Source organism: Monocercomonoides exilis, assembly GCF_001643675.1.
Source record: "Monocercomonoides exilis strain PA203 chromosome Unknown scaffold13-1861174, whole genome shotgun sequence".
Lineage (NCBI taxonomy): Eukaryota > Preaxostyla > Oxymonadida > Polymastigidae > Monocercomonoides > Monocercomonoides exilis.
This window is the reverse complement of record NW_027150558.1, coordinates 315,474-337,887: the sequence shown is the minus strand read 5'-3', so window position 1 is coordinate 337,887 and position 22,414 is coordinate 315,474. Positions and strand designations below refer to the sequence as shown.

General features: G+C 35.4%; 7 protein-coding genes across 7 annotated transcripts; 4 read left to right on the top strand and 3 right to left on the bottom strand.

The window, feature by feature from the left end:
* Nucleotides 1-7,348: 7,348 nt before the first annotated feature.
* MONOS_3881 (uncharacterized protein) lies at nucleotides 7,349-8,131 on the bottom strand (the record flags this gene model as incomplete). Its single annotated transcript, XM_067873908.1, has 1 exon — nucleotides 7,349-8,131. One exon carries the CDS (start codon nucleotides 8,129-8,131, stop codon nucleotides 7,349-7,351), a length of 783 nt encoding a protein of 260 aa, XP_067730664.1.
* A 2,239-nt stretch (nucleotides 8,132-10,370) lies between these two features.
* Nucleotides 10,371-11,603, top strand: MONOS_3882 (uncharacterized protein; the record flags this gene model as incomplete). The annotated part of the gene is made up of 2 exons (XM_067873909.1): nucleotides 10,371-10,455; nucleotides 10,636-11,603. The coding sequence occupies 2 exons, from the start codon at nucleotides 10,371-10,373 to the stop codon at nucleotides 11,601-11,603; spliced, it is 1,053 nt and encodes a 350-aa protein (XP_067730663.1).
* Nucleotides 11,604-11,645: 42 nt separating this feature from the next.
* On the top strand, nucleotides 11,646-11,975 carry MONOS_3883 (uncharacterized protein; the record flags this gene model as incomplete). The annotated part of the gene is made up of 1 exon (XM_067873910.1): nucleotides 11,646-11,975. The coding sequence occupies one exon, from the start codon at nucleotides 11,646-11,648 to the stop codon at nucleotides 11,973-11,975; it is 330 nt and encodes a 109-aa protein (XP_067730662.1).
* A 445-nt stretch (nucleotides 11,976-12,420) lies between these two features.
* Nucleotides 12,421-13,761, top strand: MONOS_17340 (uncharacterized protein; the record flags this gene model as incomplete). Its single annotated transcript, XM_067870252.1, has 1 exon — nucleotides 12,421-13,761. One exon carries the CDS (start codon nucleotides 12,421-12,423, stop codon nucleotides 13,759-13,761), a length of 1,341 nt encoding a protein of 446 aa, XP_067730661.1.
* Nucleotides 13,762-14,925: 1,164 nt separating this feature from the next.
* Nucleotides 14,926-15,252, bottom strand: MONOS_3884 (uncharacterized protein; the record flags this gene model as incomplete). Its single annotated transcript, XM_067873911.1, has 1 exon — nucleotides 14,926-15,252. One exon carries the CDS (start codon nucleotides 15,250-15,252, stop codon nucleotides 14,926-14,928), a length of 327 nt encoding a protein of 108 aa, XP_067730660.1.
* Nucleotides 15,253-15,430: 178 nt separating this feature from the next.
* MONOS_3885 (uncharacterized protein) lies at nucleotides 15,431-16,455 on the bottom strand (the record flags this gene model as incomplete). The annotated part of the gene is made up of 2 exons (XM_067873912.1): nucleotides 15,431-16,061; nucleotides 16,445-16,455. 2 exons carry the CDS (start codon nucleotides 16,453-16,455, stop codon nucleotides 15,431-15,433), a joined length of 642 nt encoding a protein of 213 aa, XP_067730659.1.
* A 3,337-nt stretch (nucleotides 16,456-19,792) lies between these two features.
* On the top strand, nucleotides 19,793-22,375 carry MONOS_6949 (uncharacterized protein; the record flags this gene model as incomplete). Its single annotated transcript, XM_067877229.1, has 1 exon — nucleotides 19,793-22,375. One exon carries the CDS (start codon nucleotides 19,793-19,795, stop codon nucleotides 22,373-22,375), a length of 2,583 nt encoding a protein of 860 aa, XP_067730658.1.
* Nucleotides 22,376-22,414: the final 39 nt, after the last annotated feature.

Genomic DNA, 22,414 nt, shown 5'->3' with positions numbered 1-22,414 from the left:
ATTTGTGTTGTTTTCCAGTTCGCAGCTGTTGCAAAATTTTTCTTCGAAAAGGGTTTTATGTTTTTTAGTTATTATCTGGGTGATTATTTTTGAAATCATAAAAATTTTCGGGGTGTTGATTTTTAAAAAATTGTTTGTTTTTTGAAAAAAAATTTAAATTCAAAAGAGAAAAAGTATGATAATTGTTTTTTTTTAAAAAAACAAAAATTTTTTAGCGAATCAAAGATTAAAATGTATTCAAAAAGTATATTCACTTTTCAAATTTTTATTATTGATATTAAAGAGATATTTTGCACCAAAATTTTTGTGTGAAAAAATATGATTTCAAAAATAATCACCCATCTTTTTAATGCATGTTGTTATTGAAAGACAGAAAAGCACATTGAATATTTAAATAAAAACATTAGATTGATTTCAAAGTTTTTGCAACAAATTGTTAATTCGAAAATTTTGATTGGAAAAATATGAAATCAAAAAGAATCGCACATATTTCTCCTTTTTTTGCAAAAGAATAATGTTTTCCCATTCTTTTTTGCAAAGAGATGATTTTTCATCACCATTTCCCATCCTTTGTGTTCGTTTTGTGCTTCTTCTTTTGTTCATTTTTCTTTGTCTGAGATCGCTTTATCATCCAATATTTCTGTTTTCGTAATAAGAATCGTTGGTTATGGAGGACTTTTTTCTGTCAATTGACGTTTCGCTGTTAGCAAGAAATCTCCAAATATGCAATCCTCCAGATAAGCTTTGGACAAATATGAATTTGAAAATGTTTCAAATGACAAAGATGGAGCGCATGTTTTTGATAACACAGAAGCAGCAGTAATGGGATGAACTCAAGTGTTCAAAATTCTGGATTTCTTTTCAGATAGAGAAGTTGCAATTGACAAAGCTTCTGTCAATTTATCTGCCAAAACTTTTCGAAAAGAAAAAGAACAATTTAATCAGATCGAACAAATTATTTTTGCATAATTTGTTTGTTTTCAAATAAATATGATAGTGTTGCACAGTTTCAAAAGGTGTGCCATCTTCTATGGAAATGTTTCGATAATAATTCTGTTTTGATTCACAAACGAAATAACCTCTGAATCGAAATAAGAATGATGAATGTCAAAAAAAATCAGTGCTTATTTTCATTCCTTCAATTTCAGTTAATATGAAATAAAGGGAATCTATAACTTAATGATGATTTTTTTAATTTTTTTCGAAGTTGTTCAACCAAATGAGGAGCATGTAAATAGAAACAAAAAAGCTGATTGAAAAGTTAATTCTTGTGGTGTTTTTTGAGTGGGTATATTCATACATATATGGAAGATGTGATCCGTCAGCACAAATGGAAAAATTGATGTTTTCATTTTTGGCTTTTGGATATGTTGATAGAGACAGTGGCGTTTTGTTTTCAAAGTTAACAATTAGCTTTTCTGTTCAAAGATCGACACAAATTAATGTCTCATCGAAGGTTTTTTTAATCTGTCACATCAATTCAATAATATGTTCTTGGAGAAGATAGCTTTTGAAACCAATCACGTGTTGTTTCCGTAGATTGTGCATGGAATTTTGCAATTTCCACCGATGAAGAAATACAAACCTATTTTGTTGAGCTTCTTTTCATGAGATTGAAAGGACGAACATAATTGTCTTTTTTTTGAAATTCTTCGTCTTTTTCACATCTCAAATTTGAAACTTCCCGTATTTAAAAAAGCAATCCTAAAATTAAAAGAACAACTTACAAAACCATCAATTGAAAATGATAAATCTGACAATCAATTGGGACAAAATATTTAACTTCAGGCATTTTCATTGATAAATTTTACGTCTGAGATGAACTTTTTTAATAAAAAATTTGAAAACAATTGGTTTGTTTTTTAAAATACATTTGATGACACAAAACAAAATGTTATTATATCAATGATGTTTGCTAACAGATATGAAAATCAAATTGTTTTTGAAATCTGGGTAAGTTTAAAAATGCTATAAGTGAAACAATTATTTCATGCTTTGTGCATAAAAAGCTTGAAAGTTCATATTTTCCCCCAATTGTTCAGATTAATTCATTGTAACTTGAGTTTCAACTTTTTCCAATGACAGTCTAAATCGGATATTATCACATCAGGTTTTGCATAACATTTTTTGACCATATCAGATTGTGATTTAATGCGAAGCAGCTAAACACAGAAAAAAATAAAAAAATAAATAATTGATTGATTGGCTGATCCTTTTTGAAATCATTTTTACGTTCGAGTTTTGATCAAAACTTTTATCTCAATGGGATTTTTATAAAATTAATTAAATTGGAAAATACATTCATCTTGTGTTGATATTCAAAATGAAATAAATTTTTTTCATTATCCCATTGAGATTAAAATTTTGATCAAAACTCAAACGAAAGAATGCTTTAAAATAGGAGAAGCTAATTAACTTTGGATCAGTTATATTTATTTATGGAAATTTTTCACAAAAACACATTTATCACTTGCGAAAACAATTATTAACATATGTGCACATTATTTGGACTTATTTGAACATAATTCTGAAAAAATAAAAAATCATAATACTTGATCAAAAAATCGATTTTTCATTGAAAAATGAACCCTTTGTTAAACAAAATGTGATTATATATATTAAGCCATATGATTGAATGTGATGGGAAATGAATGAAAAATTAGCAAAAAATGTCGGTGCATCGAAAAATGTGATTTTTTTTAGGAATGTGATTCTATTCGATGTGACAATATCCGGTTTTGACTGTATTAACTGGGTGATTATTTTTGAAATCATATTTCTTCGAAGAAATAATTCGGATTAATATTTTTGTTTAAATTTTTTCTTTTCCATTTTTGTCGATGAACACAGAAAAGAAATAACTCCAACTAATATCATTTCTGTCTTTCTTTCACATCAAGCTATGTCAAAAGATAAAATAAAATGAACAAAACATTTCAACAAATTTTTATTTTCAAATTCATAAATATTTCATAATAATGCACGTCCCGAAAAAAGTTATGATTTCAAAAATAATCACCCAACTGTCAAAAACTTATTTTTAAAAGGTTTATTTTGTTGATTTTTCTGATGAAAATGAAAATCGTGTATTTTCATCAATTTTTCATTCCACCTCCCCAAAATTCACCAATATGTTAAGCCTTTGCGACATACAGACTTTGTAAAATTGATTCGACAATTCGACCGACAATGGGATTCATAACCCTTTTAAGAAACCTTCTTTTGGAATTTATTTTTAATTGGATAAAATTCTATTTCGATAGTTTATTTATTACTAATTTATTTTATGAATGACTTTCGTGAATAATAAAACTTGAAAATGCGCAAAATTATATTTTTTTATTGACGGATCGACAGATATTTTCGACTTGATCATGTCAAGATCAGTCAATTCGTTGATATCAGTCGGTTTGCCGAGATCATTAGAAAAAAGAGTGAAATGACTAAAAATGACTTTCTCAAAGAATTGCCGATTGAATTACAAAAATGCATGTCAGCAAAAAATATTGTTTGGCAATCTCATTTTATCGCAGAATGAATAATTATTTATTTTTAAAATATGATTCATCTTTGCAGCTTGAAGCGTTTGAAAGAAAAGTTGAGGAATTAAAGAACAATGAATGCACTTTCGTGGAATTAGAAAAAACATATATTTCAATGGCGGTAATTGTATGTTTCATATTAATTATCACTCAGATTAATTTGCATTTTTCTGCTTTAAAACAAGTCTACAAGCACCCAAACAATACTGGAGAAGAAATTGGTAAAATTCACTTTGAAACTTTCGAAGGAAAGCTTTGGTTGGCATATACTCCTGTCAAGATGGATGGATCATTAAAAAAGATGGACATATTTATTTCTTGTGTCCTAACAGCAAACACAGTATTTATTGTACCATCTCCTGAAGAAAAGGATCTGACAAAGTTCCAAATCATCGATGCGCATTGACGACTGCAACTTCTATTTTGCTATATTTCAAGTTTCATCCATCTTCGACAAGAATTTCTGAAGTTCCTTCAAAGAAAATTGTTCCAACTCATTTTCAATTAGATTCATTAATTGAACATTTATTGCATTTCATTGGTCATTGCAACATTGCTTTTCTTTCTGCTTTCTCCAATAAATTCAATAAATTTTTATCTTCTTTAATTATCGCTTCTCTGCACAATCCATCTCTTTCACATTCAACCATATTTCCAACACTAACATATCGAAAGCTCACAGCACTTATTCATGAAAAAGGAAAGAAAAGAATATCTGACCGAAACGCAAAGATATTCAATTCAATGGTTGGAGGAATGATGGACGGAGGGATAGTTGCTGGAAAAAAATACACTGTCATCACAATTGTTCCGTTGCAGACAAAGGCATCTCCATTTTTCTGGAAAATTGAAAAGGCATGTTTCACAACCACTGATTATTTCAATCTGGCTAGTGATATTATTGGAGAAGTTTCGAATTTGAAAGGAGAAGTGCGCTGTTTTTGTACGGACGGCTTGCTTCCACAAAAACTCGCAATTCAAAGCTTTGCAGATCATTCGAAGTTGTGCTCAGACGAAGAAACACCGAAGAAAATTTCACCGATATTTGTTTACTGTTGTAACCACTTAATCAATCTAATTGTCATACGCCTTTTTAAGAATTATTCATTTTTCGTTCTGTTAAAGGAAGATATTACATCATTTTCAAAGTTAACAATAAAATCATCAACAAAGAACCCGTTTTTGCCGAAATGCCCCTCTTTCATAGAAACGAGGTGGCTTTGTCATTTCGAAATATGTTGTTTTATAACAAAAAATCTTCACAATATCTCATTTACATACTATTTCTGCAAAGTCAAAATAGATGATTTGATCCGATGTGAATAATTACTAATACCTCTGAAACAACTGCAATTGTTCTTTGAAAAAGACGACACAAAGCTTGGAGATGTGTTTCCAATTATCCTTAAATCAATTGCGCAATACATGTGGTTGCAAGATCTTGAGGAATTTTCTTCCACAAATTGGCAATATGGAGTTTGCTTTATTGTAATCCAACTGTTCAATTCATTTTTAGAGAAAGAACGAGGAGATCAAATCGCTTTGGCTCATTTTTTTTGACTCCAATCGACATCCTTGACAACAGAAACGGTTTGTTCTCAAAATATTATTCGACAGAACTTATGACATTGAAAGAAAAATACAGGTTATACAAATGTTCATCAGTGTTTTCAAAGGATTTAGATCAAACTCAAATTTAAAGGATGTGTTGCGAATTATTTATTCAATCTATAAAAGATATAATGCCAAGTGACTCGGTCTTTCTTTGTCCTTCTAAAGATGTTCCAAATACTGTGTTCACAAAGAATCAACAGAAAAAATTACGAACACTTTCTTATGAAATGGAAGATAAGAACAGCGAAAATGGATTTTTTTCAGACAAACAATATGCGCTTTCATTTTTTTCGAAGAATGAAAAAACTAATTTTCCAACAAATTTTCCTCACCCAATATTCTCTTCTCCGTTATCGGTTGAGACTTTTTATTCTGCTCTCCAATTTCTAAGCCCAGAAAAAGATAGAATAGCAGAAGCAATTACCGAAACACAAGTTCAACTTTAGCCGCTTCCAAAAGATTTGCACTCTATATCATCGACTTCACCAACCAACTCACTAAATAACAGTTTGCTCCATTTATTCGCTCTTTTGATAGAAAACACACATATCGAAAAAGAAGTTATTTCTAATGAAGATGATATTTTTGAGGAAATTGATTTCGATGAAGCAGGCATTATTCAATCAGAAAATTATGCAGCTGATGAAGAATTCGAGGTTCTTTCTCCTTTTAATGTAGAAAGTGAGCAAGAGTCATCATTTTTGGATACAAGAAAAAAACATTCACAACTTGAAGATCATGACATGCAATCAAAATCAACTGAAAAAAGGAAGACAAATGCTCAGATAATGTTGAAAGCACTACAGCAGATGACAAAGACGTTGAAGAACTTGGAGCAAATGAATTTCCAGTCATTGATAAAACAATGTCAGCAGAACACATAAAGAAAGCACTTTCAAAAATCCAACAATCTATTTGCATGGACTGGTTACTCCGATTGAAGTCAGCATTCAATGATTATTTGTCCAAAATTTCTTGTTTGAAAGCTTCTAGTCATATTGAGAGCATTAGAGCTTTATTTTCATCAATGTTACTGGATCACACTCAAAACGTGGAACATCATAATTCTCAAGTTTTCTATTCTGAAATCAGCAAACAAGGAATTATTCAAACAATTTTTGCAGATATTTGCTATTCGTTGACGATGTTTCCCTGTAGCGAAGCATCTTGCGAGAGAATTTTCTCTCGTTTGAGAAGAATCATTGAAGACAGAAGGTACTTAATTGAACCAGAAACGCTCAACGCATTGCTTTTATTGTTGATGTCAATATTTTTGACAATAAAACATTCAACTGCTGTAGCTATCTTTTTTCTTTTCAGTGATGAATTCTGAATATATTTGAATTCAAATGAAATTTCTTGACAAACAATGAGGTTTGTTGAACAAAGTTTACGATTACAGTTTTTCTGAACTGTTTTTGAAACAAACTTTCAATATTTGTCATTAATTGAAGATTCATATTGTGAATATGTGGAATTGTGAGTTTCAAATACGAGGAATGTTAAATATTCTTTCAAACTTCCAATCAAAAACAATATTTCAGTGTGCAAATATGTTTGTTCTAATTAATTTATTTTTCCACTCTGTTTTCAGATGCTTGTTACACACATTGATCCATTTAACAACGTTTGTTGAACTTTTATATTGTGTTCCAACGTTTTTCATTCTTCAGAATGAAGAGCGATGTTCATGACTGTCAATAACTACAATTCATCATATATTTTCTGAGATATTGTATTTTTTCATATCATCAAATCAAATCAATGTTTCTTTTTAACAAAGAACACTTTTGTTCATCAAGTTTGGCTGTTTTCGTGTATTTATCTTCGCAATATGCTTCAATTGTTCATTGATGGATAAATATTTGTGCAATTATTGTTTTCAATGTGTGAGTCCAATTGAACAAAGATTTATATCTGAAAGCATGAGTAAAAAATAATAAAAACATTTATAAGTTCGAAAGAAAGATAGGAAAATATGTCTCTTATTCGATTATTCTCACAAAAAAAGAAAATTCACCAGGACATGTCATGTTAAAACAAAAGGCAGGCTGTTATTGAAACAAATTAATAATAAATAACAATAAAAATAAATTTAAAAAAAGAAAATACCATAAATCTTCTTGATAACAGTTGATAATGACATAACTCTTTTGATATTGAATGTAAATTTGAAATATCAGTTCCATCTGTTATCTCGCAATCATCTCAAGAAACGGCTCATAATATACTATCTTCTTTGGATATTTCCCTCTCGAATCTCCAGCCACCTCTGCCTCGTACTCCCCGAACGGGATCTGGAGTGTCAGGCACTCCCACAGCATCATCCCGATCGAGAACACCACCGACTTCTTTGTTGCCCCCATGTTCTTGTTGATCAGCAGCTCTGGAGCCTTCCACCTCAAACACTCTTTTTTGAAGCTATCTTCATCCTCAAATGCCGATGAGGGAAGGGAGTCACTTTCATCATCATCATCGCTGGCAGATGTCACAACTGTCGATGAGATTGATGATGAATCAGAGTCATCTGATAAAAGGTCTGAGTGCATCACAATGCAGATCACCATGTGCTCGGAGAACAACACAATGTGAGGGCTCAGATTGGCAAGCGATTGGAGTGGATTTTCCATCTCATCAAAGGAGTGGAGTGCAAGATTGGCCACCCAGAACAGGATCTGAGCAGCTGTCATCTCCCTTTCTTTCAATGAGCCAATTGCCATCTCTTTTGTCTTATTCCTCCCATGAAGCAACATGAACAGCGAATCTCTCAAATCCACAATCAGCTTCTCATGAGGAGAAGAACATGCGATTGCGTCCACCAGATTGGACATGGATGAAGTGGTTGGGCACAGATCCTCACCTGGAACAAATGTTGAATCTGAATCAGTTGTGGATGTGGATGAGATGGATGGAGAAGGAGATCTCTTTCTCAACATGTCATCTTTTTCGTCAACCTTTTCCAGCATCTTCTCCATCGCCACCACTCAATCAACTTTGGACCACACTCTTTTGATCAAAAACTCATTAATTGTCTGACCCAATATTCTTAAAAAAGCATTCTTTCAACCAACAATGAAAAAATTAAAAATTTGAAGCGCACACGACATAGTCAATACAATTTTTATTTTTCACTTTCCCAAATCATGATATATGTGAGATTATTTTTGAAATCATTTATTTTCATACAAAAATTTCGGTGCAAAAATATATCTTGAATATCAATAAAAAAATTGAAAAAAGAAAATTCTTGTTGAAAACATTTTATTTTTTGATTCGGAAAAAAATTTTTGTTTTATTAAAAAAAATATCCATGCTTTTTCTCTTTTTTATTAAAAATTTCTATCGAAAAATATTCAATCTTTGAAAAATCAACACCCCGAAAATTTTTATGATTTCTAAAATAATCACACATATAGTGTGGTCCATAATATTTTGATAAAATTTTTAAATATGGGTCGTTATTTTTGAAAAGTCGCTGCAGATCAAAAATTAATCCCATGAAGGTTAATTCAAAAACACTCCGTTTCCATAATTCTCATGAAAAAATGATTGTTTTGCAACAATGCTAGCAAGTTCATTGCAAACCTCCAAATGAAAAGAAATATTCCGAATCAAAAAATTTTGTATCATATTTTTTGATCAAAATTAAAATTTCAGTATTGCAATGTGAAAAGGTTTTATTAGCATGGATAGTTATGCAATTGTGGATTTTTGAAATAAACAAGGTGTGTTTCGATTTTTTTTATGAAAAACTCTATTTTCAATGTTATTTCAAATTTTCATTTGAATAGTATTTTTCGCTTGCATTATGAGCCTGATCTTAACACAATTGCAAAGATGAAACACACATATTCGATGCATCTGAAAACCAAATAAATTTAGTGGTTTCCATTTAATTTTTACAAATATATTTTATATTTTATTTCTAATTCAATAATGCTTTTGTTTTAATAGAATAGTGCGCAGTTGACAGTCAACATTTGTTTTTTCAATAGTAGAATAGACTAAGACCTGAATTCGAGGGCAATATCAGGATATTGAAACACAAGTTCAGTGAATGGAGGATCGATGAAGTTATACCCAGAAAAAGTGAATGAAGCGAAGGTGAAAGGCTGATCTTTTGATGGGTGCTATTGTTCATCGTCGAACGGATTTGGTGGTGGAATTCTTCTTCGATTATCTGGTGAATGTCCAAATATCCTGATCTCCTCTTCCTTTGGCACAAACACAGCCAAATGGGGGAATGATATCTTTGTCATTTCACCCAATCTGGAAGAAACAGCAAAATCAGAAAACGTCACATGCGTGACAGCCACCTTGAACTCTGTTGACAAAGTTGGAGGATATGACAATGGAAACAACAGTGTTATCATTCCTCTCTGCATCTATCTCCATCTCACCCCAGAAGAAGTTTATGTGAATAACATCGAGGCATCTGACCATTCCCATTGTGGAATTGTCCAATTCCCTTGTCTGACAATGAAGCACTCACTCACTCGTCAAACAGAAACAAAGAAAGTTGTTGTGAATGGAATGATTGAGATGAGCAACGAAATTGTATTTACCAACCAGAAACATGAAATCTGAGGAAGTTATGATCAAAGTGGTTTGACAGTCTCTGATGCAAGTTCAACATCAAATTCAGCGATGATAACAACAAGTGTTGAAACAGAATTATCAAAACTTATCTTCTCTCTTCAATCATCCCTTTTTCTTCGCTTCATTTTCATTCTCTCTTCTTCATCATCTCTTCTTCTTCTATTCCAAACACAAAAATATGCACATTGATTAGAAGGCCAAACTTCAACACACTTTCACCCCTTTCACCATTGTTATCTCATGCATTTACGCTACAACACCATCCTACATGCATCCAACAGGATCCAAACCACGATTTCAGATACACTCTTCTCCTTTAACAACCATATAATCATCAACAAATCCACTTCTGCTCTTTGCAGATTCTTCTTCCCCAGAAACTCAAGCAGCACTTCTTTCTCCGCATCCTGCGACATATTCTTCCTGTCTCTCCAATCTGCCTCCAGCACCCTCCATTCTGCTTTCACTCCACCGTGAGCCTTCACTCTCTTCTGCAACACATATTCGACTGCCGAATCATCAAGCGCACTGGATATAGCACAAACACTTTTCTCAGCAAGAAGCTTTTCGTGCAAAACAACGGAAGAGTTCCATCATACTTCAGTGAATTGCTTTATGTCCTTTTTGCGCTGCCACTTTGTAGCGCGCTCGATCCTGTCGCTTGCATCAGCACCTCTGCCGACCTCTGCGAAGCTGTCGTGTTCATCAAAACCACATCACGCGCAAACATTCGCACCGCATGCATCTTCTCCCACTCCACATTCTTCATCGCCTTCCATTCTTCCTCAATCACCTTCCTCTCTTCGCTCACAACATTCAAAAACTCCTGCACAATCATATGCTTTATCTTAACTCGTTTCCCCAAACCATTCAACTCCAGCCATTGTTTCTTCTCTTTCCTTCTCCTTCTTCTCCTCCTCATCCTCCTCATCCTCTTCTTCTTCTTCTTCTTCTTCTTCTTCTTCTTCTTCTTCTTCTTCTTTGTTCACTTCTTCGGTTCGACTTCCTTCTGTTCCATCAGCGCCTGCTTCACACTCATCTCATCCAGAGATATCTCCTCAACGAATCGCAGCCATCCCTCCTTCTTTTCCTCAGCATTCTCCCTGCTTGAAAGTTCAAGAATTCCAATATAGCATTTCGCTTTCTTCTTTATCGCCACCACCACAGTCATCATCGTCATCTTCTTCTTCTTCTTCTTTGTCTCCTCCCACTCCTGTGACGATGGTGGCATCGGGTGTGGTGCCTTATGCGACTGTCCCTACACCACCTCTTCCATCTGATGGCACACCAAACAGCATTTGCAGCGACAACTGGCAGACTCATACACAACAACAGCATCAACAACAGTTGAAAGGCGCAGGTCTGCTGCCAGACCCAACTGAAGGCAGAAGAGGAGACGAGATGAATGAAAAGGAGAGGAGAAGCAGCGAAATGGGCAATTCACAGAGGATGCAGCAAAAGAGGTTCCATTCATTGGCCAGTTTACTTTTTCTGCGATCAATCAGCCCTGTTCATTCATCAGCAGCATCTCAATCATCTTCTCAATCTTTGTCATCATCCTCCTCTTCCTCTTCCTCTTCAACATCCAACTTCTCCACCCCCTCTGCATCTGCACATGCTGAAGTGCTAAACAAGACTCAAACTCTTTCTTGTTCTCCATTGAAGCTGATGCAACGCATATCCCCAATCAACCCTTCTCCTCTGCCCCGAGTTCCTTTGCAGCCGTCTTCTGTTCCGACCCGCTGGAATTCGAGTGTGCTTTCGTCGTCTGCATCTGTCAACCACTTCTCTTCTGCCTCTGCTTCATTCAGCACATCTGAGAAAAGGCCTGTTCAGACACAGACATAGCAGACATTCGATGACGAGAGGCTGGTTGTGCAGACGGGAAAAATGCTCTCAACAGTTCAGAATGCAAACTCTGTTGGTAATGCTTCGAATAATTCTAATTCTTCCTCTTCCTCCTCCTCTTCAACTTCTTCCTCTTCTTCAGCTTCTGCTTCGTCTCTTTTTTTGCCAACAAGAAAGCAGAGTAATCCATTGAATAGCACTCCACAAAGCAAAGGAAGCAATCGTTATCAATTTTCACAGCCTGAAATGTATCCACAATTGACACCTCTTTCTTTGCCTTCTGAAGACTCATCATCATCATCAGCATCGACAACTTCTTCTTCTTCTATTTCTTCTTCTCCGTTCCCTTCATCAGCCATCAAAACAATTTGAGGTATATTCCAACAATCTTCGAAAGAGACAGCAGTCACAGCTGCTTCAACAGTCTCATTTGTGGCGAATAACTCCACAAAACAACAATTCATTGGGCTTGTCTCCTTCCTTTAATGCTTCAGTGAAAGAAGATGGAAATGGAATGCTTGAAGCAAACACTGAAATTGATATCACGCAAGCAGAAGATGGGAAAAGCAATCAAACCATGAAAGATTCTCATATTTCTTCAAAAACTTACAATTCATTTTCAGATAGCGTTCAAGTGAAGCAATTGAATTAGAAAGAAAACTCATATGGAAGTTTAGCGAATAGCCAACAACGAAACCAGAGTCAACAGCAGCAACAGCTTTCACAGTCAGATGGATCTCCACGCCTTCAAACTCCCCACTTTTTCGCTCAATCGCAGGTTCCACTTTCACTTCCCCAGAATTCTGCAGATGATACAATGGCCAATTCTCTTCTTTCTCCGCCTCCTTTTGTGTCTGTGGCGTATCCGCCCAGTTTGTCAGCCACTTTGTCTGCTTCTTCCTCGTCTTCTTCCTTGTCATCATCTTCCTCTTCTCCTCCTCTTTCTCTCTCCTCCTCATCCATTCCATCTGCATCTTTCACTTATCCTTCCAGACATAAATCCTCCAATTCAACAGACCAATCAACGCTATTTCCCAGCAAGCTTTCTTCCTCTCAGACATCTTCTGCTTCGAATACTCAGCTGAAGTCACCCAGGCAGCCCGACAAGACACTAATTCCTGTGTCCACAGCTCCCACACGCATAACAATACAAACAGTGAATGAATCTTCTATCACTCCAACACGAAAAGGAGGAGAAGATATCCAGTTGCAGTCTGCGAACTTTGCATTCAGTGTGATATCGACAAACAAGACGAAAGGATCAACACTTCTGACGCTTACAACTCAATCTGCTCAAAAGCTACTTGGATATTTAGCGTCTTCTTCCTCATCCTCCCCTTCTTCTTCCTTGGCCTCTCTGAATTCTCCAACATCTCTAGCTTCCTCCTCTTTTTCTGCTCTTCTTTCCTTCTCTCAGCCCATCCAGCAGATGTCCACATCCACCCCTTCTTGCGCTGCACTCACCCGACAACCTCAGACTTCATCTCAGTCTCAGTCTCAATCTCAATCACTGTCTTCCTCTCAGAACACGGACTCTCTCCTCACACGCACATCCTCAGCCACATCGCAGCAATCACTCACACAGGCGAGCTCTCTCTCGCGCCCTTCTCATTTGGCTCATCCAGGAAGCCTCCAACAATCTACTGCAGTTGCGGCCCCAACTCCCTCATCAAACTTGCCAGCTGCAGTCACTTCGTCTGTTATCATCTCCACCACTTCCTCCTCATCTCTTTCATCTGCTCTTATTGCGCCTCTTTCCTTCTCCGCTGCTGATACCCCACTGCTTCTCCTGGGCACAAACTCTCCATCTTCACAGACCTCGTCGCAGAAGCGCTTCTTCTATTCGCCTCCTCGTCTGTTCAAATCCTCCTCTCCCCTTGATGATGTACCACCTCCGATGCCTTTGTACCATTCGTCGCACAAGTGCTCTTCTTCTTCACATCAGGATATGAAGCTGTCGATGGAGATGCACAAACACCGTAAAGCCAATGATACAAGCACATCGATGAGCAACTCGTCAGAACACAAACATTTGACATACTGTTCAAAGAAAGTGCTTCCAGAGATACATGCGCTGAGGCTGATGAAGAGAGAGAAGAAGAAAAATGTGTCAGATGAGAAATTTGAGATGAAGATGACGATGGGAAAAAAAAATTAAACAGCAAGGAAAAGAAGAAGAGGAGGAGGAAGAAGAGGAAGAAGAGGAAGAAGAGGAAGAAGAGAAAGAAGAGGAAGAAGAGGAAGAAAAAGAAAAAACAAAATTGAAATGAAGATCCTCTGCTGCCATCTTCAATGCCATGGGAGCATCCATTGAAACAACGTCTGAGAATGCGTGGTCAGTTAGAAATAGCGGACAAAGCATCACTGCTGAATTCTTTCATCGTTTGAACAGCATTCGACTGTCTTCTCTTAATAATCTCTTCTTCTTCACAAAGCCTCTTGTCTGATGTGTTGAATGAACCTGACTCTCCGCCATCTCCACCTCCGCCTCAATTCACTCACCTAGCCATATCAGCTGCGTATCCGCATTAGACGCCCCATCAGACACACACTCAAACGCATGCACTGATAGTGTCTCCGAACAATTGCTCAGAATCTCCTTCGCTTCACCTGCTCAAGCTCCTTCTCTGCTCCGCCATGCAGCTTCAATTCCCTTCTCCGTTGTGAACTTCACCTTCTCCGAATCATCTGCACTCCATCACAACAGGCGCTGTCACTCCTCAGCAAAGTCGCTGCGGCTTTATCACAATGTGCACATTCACAAGGCGGATCAACTCATTCTGACTGATAAAGATATCAATCACAAGCTCATATTCCTCTGCTTTGTACTCGAATCTCTCAAAAAGTGTGAAAAACATAACCGCCAAATCTTCCGCATTAACCTGCTTCACCACTGCTTCTCTCTCTGTCCTATGTTGCATGAAAATCTCGCACAGCTCCAAAGTCAGATTCCTCTTCGACTTTGTTCCTCAGCTGTATCTTCGCCATTTCATTGACACCTTCTAACAACTTATGGTCAGCGGAATGTACAGCTCTCCCAGCACATCCAGAGTCCGCTCGTCTGCAATGCGCACACACATCATTTACTGATTGCCTTTTAAGTTCAATGCACTTCTCGTTATCCCTTAACCTAATAGAACAACCACGACACTCCGCTCTTCTATCTTCACTCAAATTTTCCTCCATTTTCCTCCTCTTCCTCCTCTTCTACTTATCACTCCTCACAAATCAAACGGCTTTCCCCCACAAACTTCATGGGATTTATCTTTTTCCTTAATTATTATCAAATGATCAACTGATATTTCCACCTGCTCCTCACACTTCATTCACTTCCATCTGAAATTATTCCCAAAGACCCATCTGCTGCTTCTTCTTCTGCTCTTAATATCTCCTGTTGGATGCCATCTGCTGACGAAATACTGCACACTTCAGATTTCACTGAATGCTGCTTGTCTACCTCTGCTTTGGTCTCCTTCACAAACCTCAGCCGACTCAGCCCAAGCGCATCCACAACCAGCGGCGCCATCGCTTCTTCCAGCTTCCTCTGTTTCTCTTTGATTCTTTCAACAAACTCTATTTGTAATATCGGATATCCGCCTTTCTCCTCATTCCCTTCACATTCCTCTACCTCTTCTCGTCCTTCAAGCATCGCCAGCGCAACCGCTTCTCTGATTGAACTTTATCCACTATACTCAGCCTCAAAACCTCCATCCCCTTCTCCACAATCTTCCCCACTTTTCATACTGCAACCCCTCGCCCCATCACTTCGTCGTCCAGCTTCACCACCACACACATCTACTGCGGCGATCGCGACACCAGCAGCAATGCTAAAAACAGATCGCATTCACGTCTGCCGCTGCAAAGATCCGCTTGCTCCACGACTTCGTGCGTACCGACACCGCAAGCAACGGAAGCGGCCCAACCAGCGGAAACGAAAGCATCGCCGAAAGCGCTACATCGTATGCACACACAACACCCCCATACAGCACCGCCCGTCGAGCCACAACATATCCCCGCAGCGTCTGCAGCGCCCGCGGCGACAACAGCAGCTGCAGCGACAGAGGCATGTGCCGCCCATTCACCCCAGCCGCCTCTGGCACCACAATCCGCAGCCGCCTCTCAATGTCATCCATCGCTCCTGCTGACGTGTTTGACTCCGCCTCTGCCAAGGCATCCGAAGGGTTAATTGCAGGGGCTGATGATGGCTTATCATTCTCTGAAGATTTCTTCTCTTCACTTCTCCGCCTCCGGAATGGTGAAGTTGATCGGCGTGCTTCTCCAGTTGAAGAAGACGAGGAAGACGAAGAAGACGAAGGTGCTGAGCGAAGAAACAACTGCCGAGCTTCCCCGGCCACAAGAAGCTTTTTCAGATACACTACCACGTCTGCCGGCAGCTCCACAGGAGACACAAACACAACATCCACATTCGGATCAGGAAGATAAATCAGCCACGTAAATCTTCATTTTTCGTGCAATTAAAATATTAGAAGCAGGATATCTTTCAAAAATGTATTTATATAAAATGGAAGGGAGAAAAAAAAGGCACATGTCGAGTTGAAAGAAACTTGAATGATTCAAACTATTTGAATATTAATTTTTATCAAATTTGTTTTTGTGAGTTTGTGACAAATGCAGTTTATTTCTGGGAAAAAATGTTTCATTCCACAATTTTCTAAAATTATATTAGTGATTGCTATATGTCAACTCCTTTTTCAATATCTTCCGATTGTTACGAGTGTATTTTTGAAAACTTTTCCTAACTGATAATTTTTAAATGAAAAATTCTCGAATTAAAGCAAATCAATTTTATTTAGTTTGCAACAAAAGAAAATAATAAAAACTTAGAGAACATCCATAAATTCATAACGAATATTAAAACAGATAGAATGAAAATGAGGAAATAAAAACATATATATCATCTGATTCAAACAGCTGGAAAGCATTCGTTGACAAAAGTGTATAACAAAATAAAATAAATAATTTATATTATTTCAACTAATTTGTATCCTGTTTTTCTTTGTAAAGCGAAAAAAATAACAATATATGATAACTGACAATATATGATGGGAACGGAATGATCACCCTTTTTTGATCATTTCTGATCTTTTTTTCAGATCAGTTAAACGTTTGCGACTTTTCAAAAAGAATCACCCATATGGTATTTTTATTTATGTTAAAAAACATTTTTCATAAAAATAATCTCCTTTATGAGTCGTTACAAATTGCAATTACCTTTTCCAACTATCAAACCATTGAAAAATCATATCTGTTGAAATTTTTAGAAAAATTTTTGAATTCCAGGAACGAATTGTTCAAATATCTGGAAGCTCAAAACTTTAACAAATTGAAGCTTATCATGTATTTGATCAGCTTACAAACTGATTAACCAACAAAATTCAGTTTTATCGTATATTTTTTGATAATTTTATTTTTTATTTCTCATTTTTTATTGTTTTTGCAAAGAAATATGGACCAACCTATATATATTCTAATTTAAATTTATAATAAATTAGATTTATATTAATTTCTATTTTTTTATTAAAGAATAAATGAATAACAATCAAAAAAACTTTTCAAACTTGAATTGTAATTATATTTATTCTGGAGTCTCCTGATTTTTAAAAATGAGCCAGTGATTGAAAGCGATACTTATATTTGGAAATTATCTTTCCATTGTTAAGTTATCAAATAATAATTAATAATAAAAATAGACTCTATCCTTGAAATGATAAAAAATTAGTTTATAATAAACAATTATATTTGGAAATGAAACAATTATTATAAGAAAATCATTAAACAAAACTTCATTCAATGCAATTATATCAAGATAAACTTTCAGATAAATTTATTTGATAATTTGAAGATTTCAAAACACTCTTCAACCAATTTCCAAGATGAATTTGAATAAATAATTTTATTTATCTTGTGATAAAACAATTGTGCAGAACAATAGAGATAAAATTATAAGAATATCTTATTTGAATAATAATACGAAAATGGAAAGACAAAGACGATTTATGATCAAGATTGCAGATTGACAAAGCACAAACAGTTTGTACACTGAAAAACAGAGTGTAAATTAAGCCTGACAGAGTTTTTTCAGGAAAAACATTTTGATCTATCCCTCAATTCAATTTGACATCAGAACAATCAAAACAATGGAGAAAAAAATGAAGATATATATATTAAAATAAAAAAATGAATAATTGACAATTATTTATTTCTGAAAAAAGATCATAATCAAAAAACAATTAGTTCTTATTAATTAGTAGTTTGTCGACATTCCTTTGTAAATTCGACCGACTCAAAAAATAAAAATAAAAATAAAAATAAAAATAAAAATAAAAAATAAAAATTAAAATTAATTGTCGCAAAGGCTTTCATTATGTGAATAACAACGTTGCCAAGCATTTGTTTCCACGATGGCAGAATTTGGTTCGTTGGAATGAAATTTTGATGATTGTTTACAAATATCATTTTCACATAAAAATTAATCAAAAGGAACTTTTAAAAAATGAAGACAATTTTCAAAATTTCAAAGAACAGATGTGATATAAACAAGTAAAAGAACAAATAAATGAAGATGTGTTGAATTTGCAATGGTGAGGGTATTCATTTCCTTCTAATTTTCATGTTTTTTCCAAAAATTTCATCTTCTCAAACAACTAAAACTATCTCCTTTTCCTCCAAAAAATATTGGCTCAAATTATATCTTCATTTTCAACCGACACACTAAAATTATTCATCATTGACGATTATTTATTCAAAATCGATGAAGAAGTTTTGAAATGTTTTATTTTTATTCGAATCAAATTTTCGAACATTATTGTGTAACTGATTTTGATAGTTATTTTGGCTTAACTAAAATATTTATTTGTATTTATATTTTTTCCCCAACAATAGAAATAATTCTGAATGAAACTCGATTATCCTTTTTTCAATTTAAAAATTGAAAACGTTTTATTTTGCTTGTTTCAAATTCAACAAATGCAGTTAAACACATTACGCTTTCAATAAATGAGATTGATAGCTCACATTTCAAATGAATTAAATGATAACTCATAATCCTTTCTTTTCTATTCTTTGGTAATTTATCTTTTTTCTCTTTTGCACACGTGAAGAATTTTTTTGAAAAAATTCTTTTTCTATTTCTGGAATCACACACAAACACCAAAAAACCATCAAAAAAGTTAATTAATGTTCGAAATTGACAAACTGCTCCGATCATTGACTTGCAAAAAAAAAAAAAAAAAAAAAAAAAAAAAAAAAAAAAGTAAAAAAAAAAAAAAAAAAAAACTGATGTAAATCTGAATTTTTTTGTTTTTTCGAAAAATTTTGATTGTTTTTGAATAATCGATCTCGAATATAACTTATAATATATTGAATAATTCTTTTTCTACGTTGAATAACTTTTGGTGCAAACATTTGATATGGGGCAAAATTTTTTCATTTAAGAAAAAAACAACGATTTGCACCAAACTTTTTCCACAACCTTATCATGAGAAATCTTGCATTCCTATATCAAAAAAATCCAGAATAATTCCAAAACTGAGAAAAATATTTGTCGGAGAAGAATGGAACAAAATTCATAAATCCAAAAATTTTGTCCCAAATGAATTATTTTTTTTATTTCAAATATTCATTTTTATTGAAGAATTCACTAGTGTTAAAAGCAATTTCCAAAAATTTCTTTTGATTCAATTTTCTTAATCGAAACATTTTCGAAAATATGATTTCAAAAATGGTCAGTCATATGGGACAAAATATTTCACTTTATGAATTTTGTTTTATTCAATTCTTTCAAATATTATTCTAAATTTTTTGAATTTTTTCGTAATTATTTGCATTGTAACTGTTGATTTATAACGAAATGATTGCAGAAAAAATTTGGTACAAATCTCAGTTATTTTTTATGATTGCTAAAATATTGCCCCATATGTTTATCCCATTGGGAAATGTTCTAGAAACATTTCATTGTTTATAAGATCCGAAAAACAAAAAACTTTTGTGTTTTTTGAAAATCTGAAAATGATCAATAATGAAAACTGATCAAACCATCACATCATTATGTTCTTATGTTCAAAAAACGAAATATGAAATTTTCTTTGTTTTCAGTTTATTTCAACTTCATTTTCTCTTTCAATCTTATTGCCAATGTCGAATGCCTCTCATCTTCGAAATCTTGTCCAATGCCTTCCTGTTGTCATCAAAATTCACACATTTTTGATTTGCTGTCTCTTCAAGATTCAATCAATATCCAAGAATCACACGGAAAGTCTGAATGTTGCATGAAATCTCAATTTGCACTGTTAAATTCATCGCTCATCATCAATGACGCATCTTTCTGTCAGAATTCATTTTCTTCCACTTTCATATTAAGACTCACATCCAACTTGCGTTTGCATAGTTGCAGAGCGCGATCAAATAATGACCACATATCTTCACAAGTGTCATCCTGGGGAGGCTCCGTGGAGTTATTCAATTTCTCAATAGCATCACACACACATGTTATTCAACATCCTCTAACAATGAATTGTGAAGAAAGCTCGTTGTTCATGCTGCAATGCAAAGATTGCACTTTCAATTCATTGACAAATGTTCATGTTTCCTCATTTTTGGCAACTGGGCATGTCACACTTTTTGTTGCTGACGGATGCAGCTTTTCAAACATTTCTCACTCGCCCTCCCTTCCTCATCGCTTCACATCACATGCTACCCCATCAATTTGGAATTCGTGCCTAATCCAGAACTCAAAATTATATTCATGCCCCAACGCCCAATATGGAGTTGTTGTCACACCAACACAGAATCTGATGACGATGATGAACACTTCGTTCTCTCACTCTTCTGATACTCACTCCCCGACAAACGGCTCCATCAACAGCTATTCTTCAGGAGATGTCATAGCCTATTCAGTCCATTTTTCAAACATAAGTGATTCAAATCGCATGGGCTTGGCATTGAACATCGGTGGAAATGCCACTTTGAACGCTTCATGTTGTTTGTTCGAAATGATAAATGCATCAAATGATGCAAGCAATGTGTATGGAGCAGCCGTGAGCCACAAAGGCGCTGGAGTTCACTATTCACACAAATGCAATTATACAAATTGTTCCTCTGGCTTTGCGGTCGGTGGATTGGACGCTGAGACATCAACACAAAAAATGATAACTTCTTGCTTTTTTGATAAATGTGATGCACAATATTACTCTGCCTTTTTTTTTGGAAATGAAAATGGAGCACAATTAATCAAAATGAACACTATTAAGAATTGTGCCGCAACGCATCACACAGCAGGAATAGGCATTTGCTTCTCCACTCATAGAACATGTATTTCTGAATGTCATACAGTTTCATGTAACTCTTTCTCGGCTCTTGGAGCCATGAGCTTTGTGTGGTTACGCGAAAGCATTCCAGGTATAACGGCAATGATTCATTTTTGTTTTTTTGAAAAAAACACAATAGGAAACACATCTTATGGTTGTGATGTCTCGACAGATTCTTCCTATTATAATTCTAAAGTGATAAATGAATCGTTTGTTCACAGTTACTCCCTGAGTGATTGCCCGATTCGAGTGACAATTAATTCCATTGATCACAGCGACTGGCTTGGACGCCCTCAATCAACCATCCCAGTTGTGTTCGTTTCATCTGTGTTTGGCAACGATTCTCGAAGTGAATGTGGGTTCGGAGGCTTGCCCTGCAAAACAATCGAAAAGGGAATTAGCAAAAGGGTCCGTTCACAGCCGTTAGTGATTTCAGAAGGATCATACATCCACGGATCGATCCCTGTTGATGAAATGAATGTGAGTTTGAGAGGCTGTGAATTCGAAGAGTCGACACTGACTTCCAATGCAGTTTGGGATGGAAAAGCACTGTTTTCAGTATCATCTGGCATATTGTCTGTTTCATATTTCACTGTGGTGCACACTTCTTCGAATTCGAATCCACAATCATCTGTCTTGATGATGAGTGGGAGTGGGCGAGTGACAATACACTTTTCAACAATAAAGGGAGAAGCATCCCCAGCAACGACTTTTTCAACTCCTTTGATGATTGTTAATGGAGGTCTGGCAGAACTTGCTTCTGTTTGCTTCACAACTTTCAGCAACGAAAAGCAACTGATATCGTTTTCCTCTCCAAATTATCTGAAAATGAGCGATGTGACTTTCAACACAATCACTCGACAAAGCGGAAATGGCGCAATATTTGAAGCACAACTTTTGGATGGAAATGAGTTTTGCTTGTCAAATGTTTCTTTTGCAGATTGCTTGTGCCTCAGAGGAAACGGGGGTGGGATGCAGATACACATGGAACGTGGATCATCGTTTTCAATAGGAAATGCATCTGACATAGGAGCAACAGCCAAGATGAACAACTGCCAGGCCATAGGTTCTTCGGTGAGTCCAAGCTGTGGAGGAGGATTGCTCATAAAGCTTGACAAAGATGCAGACAACTTTCTTTTGAAGCAGCTGGCGTTTGAAGGGTGCATGGCCGATCAGGGAAACAATCTATTTGTCGATGCCTGGCAGCTGGACAAATTGATAAATACCACAACCCTTGAGTTTGGGCCAGGACGCAATGATCTTGATGGATATGCTGGATATGAGAGATCAACAGCTGGAGAAACATTGTCCATCCCTCTTGTGGTCTATCTGTGGGATAACATGTCTGTATTTGCACATGTTGGTGGAGAGAAAAGTGCAGATTTCAGCAGGTGCGGGTATTCTGAGGTCCCATGCTCATCAATTATGTCTGCAGCCTCTCTTTGAAAAAGAAAATATGTATCTCACTTCCTTCTCTTTATTTAT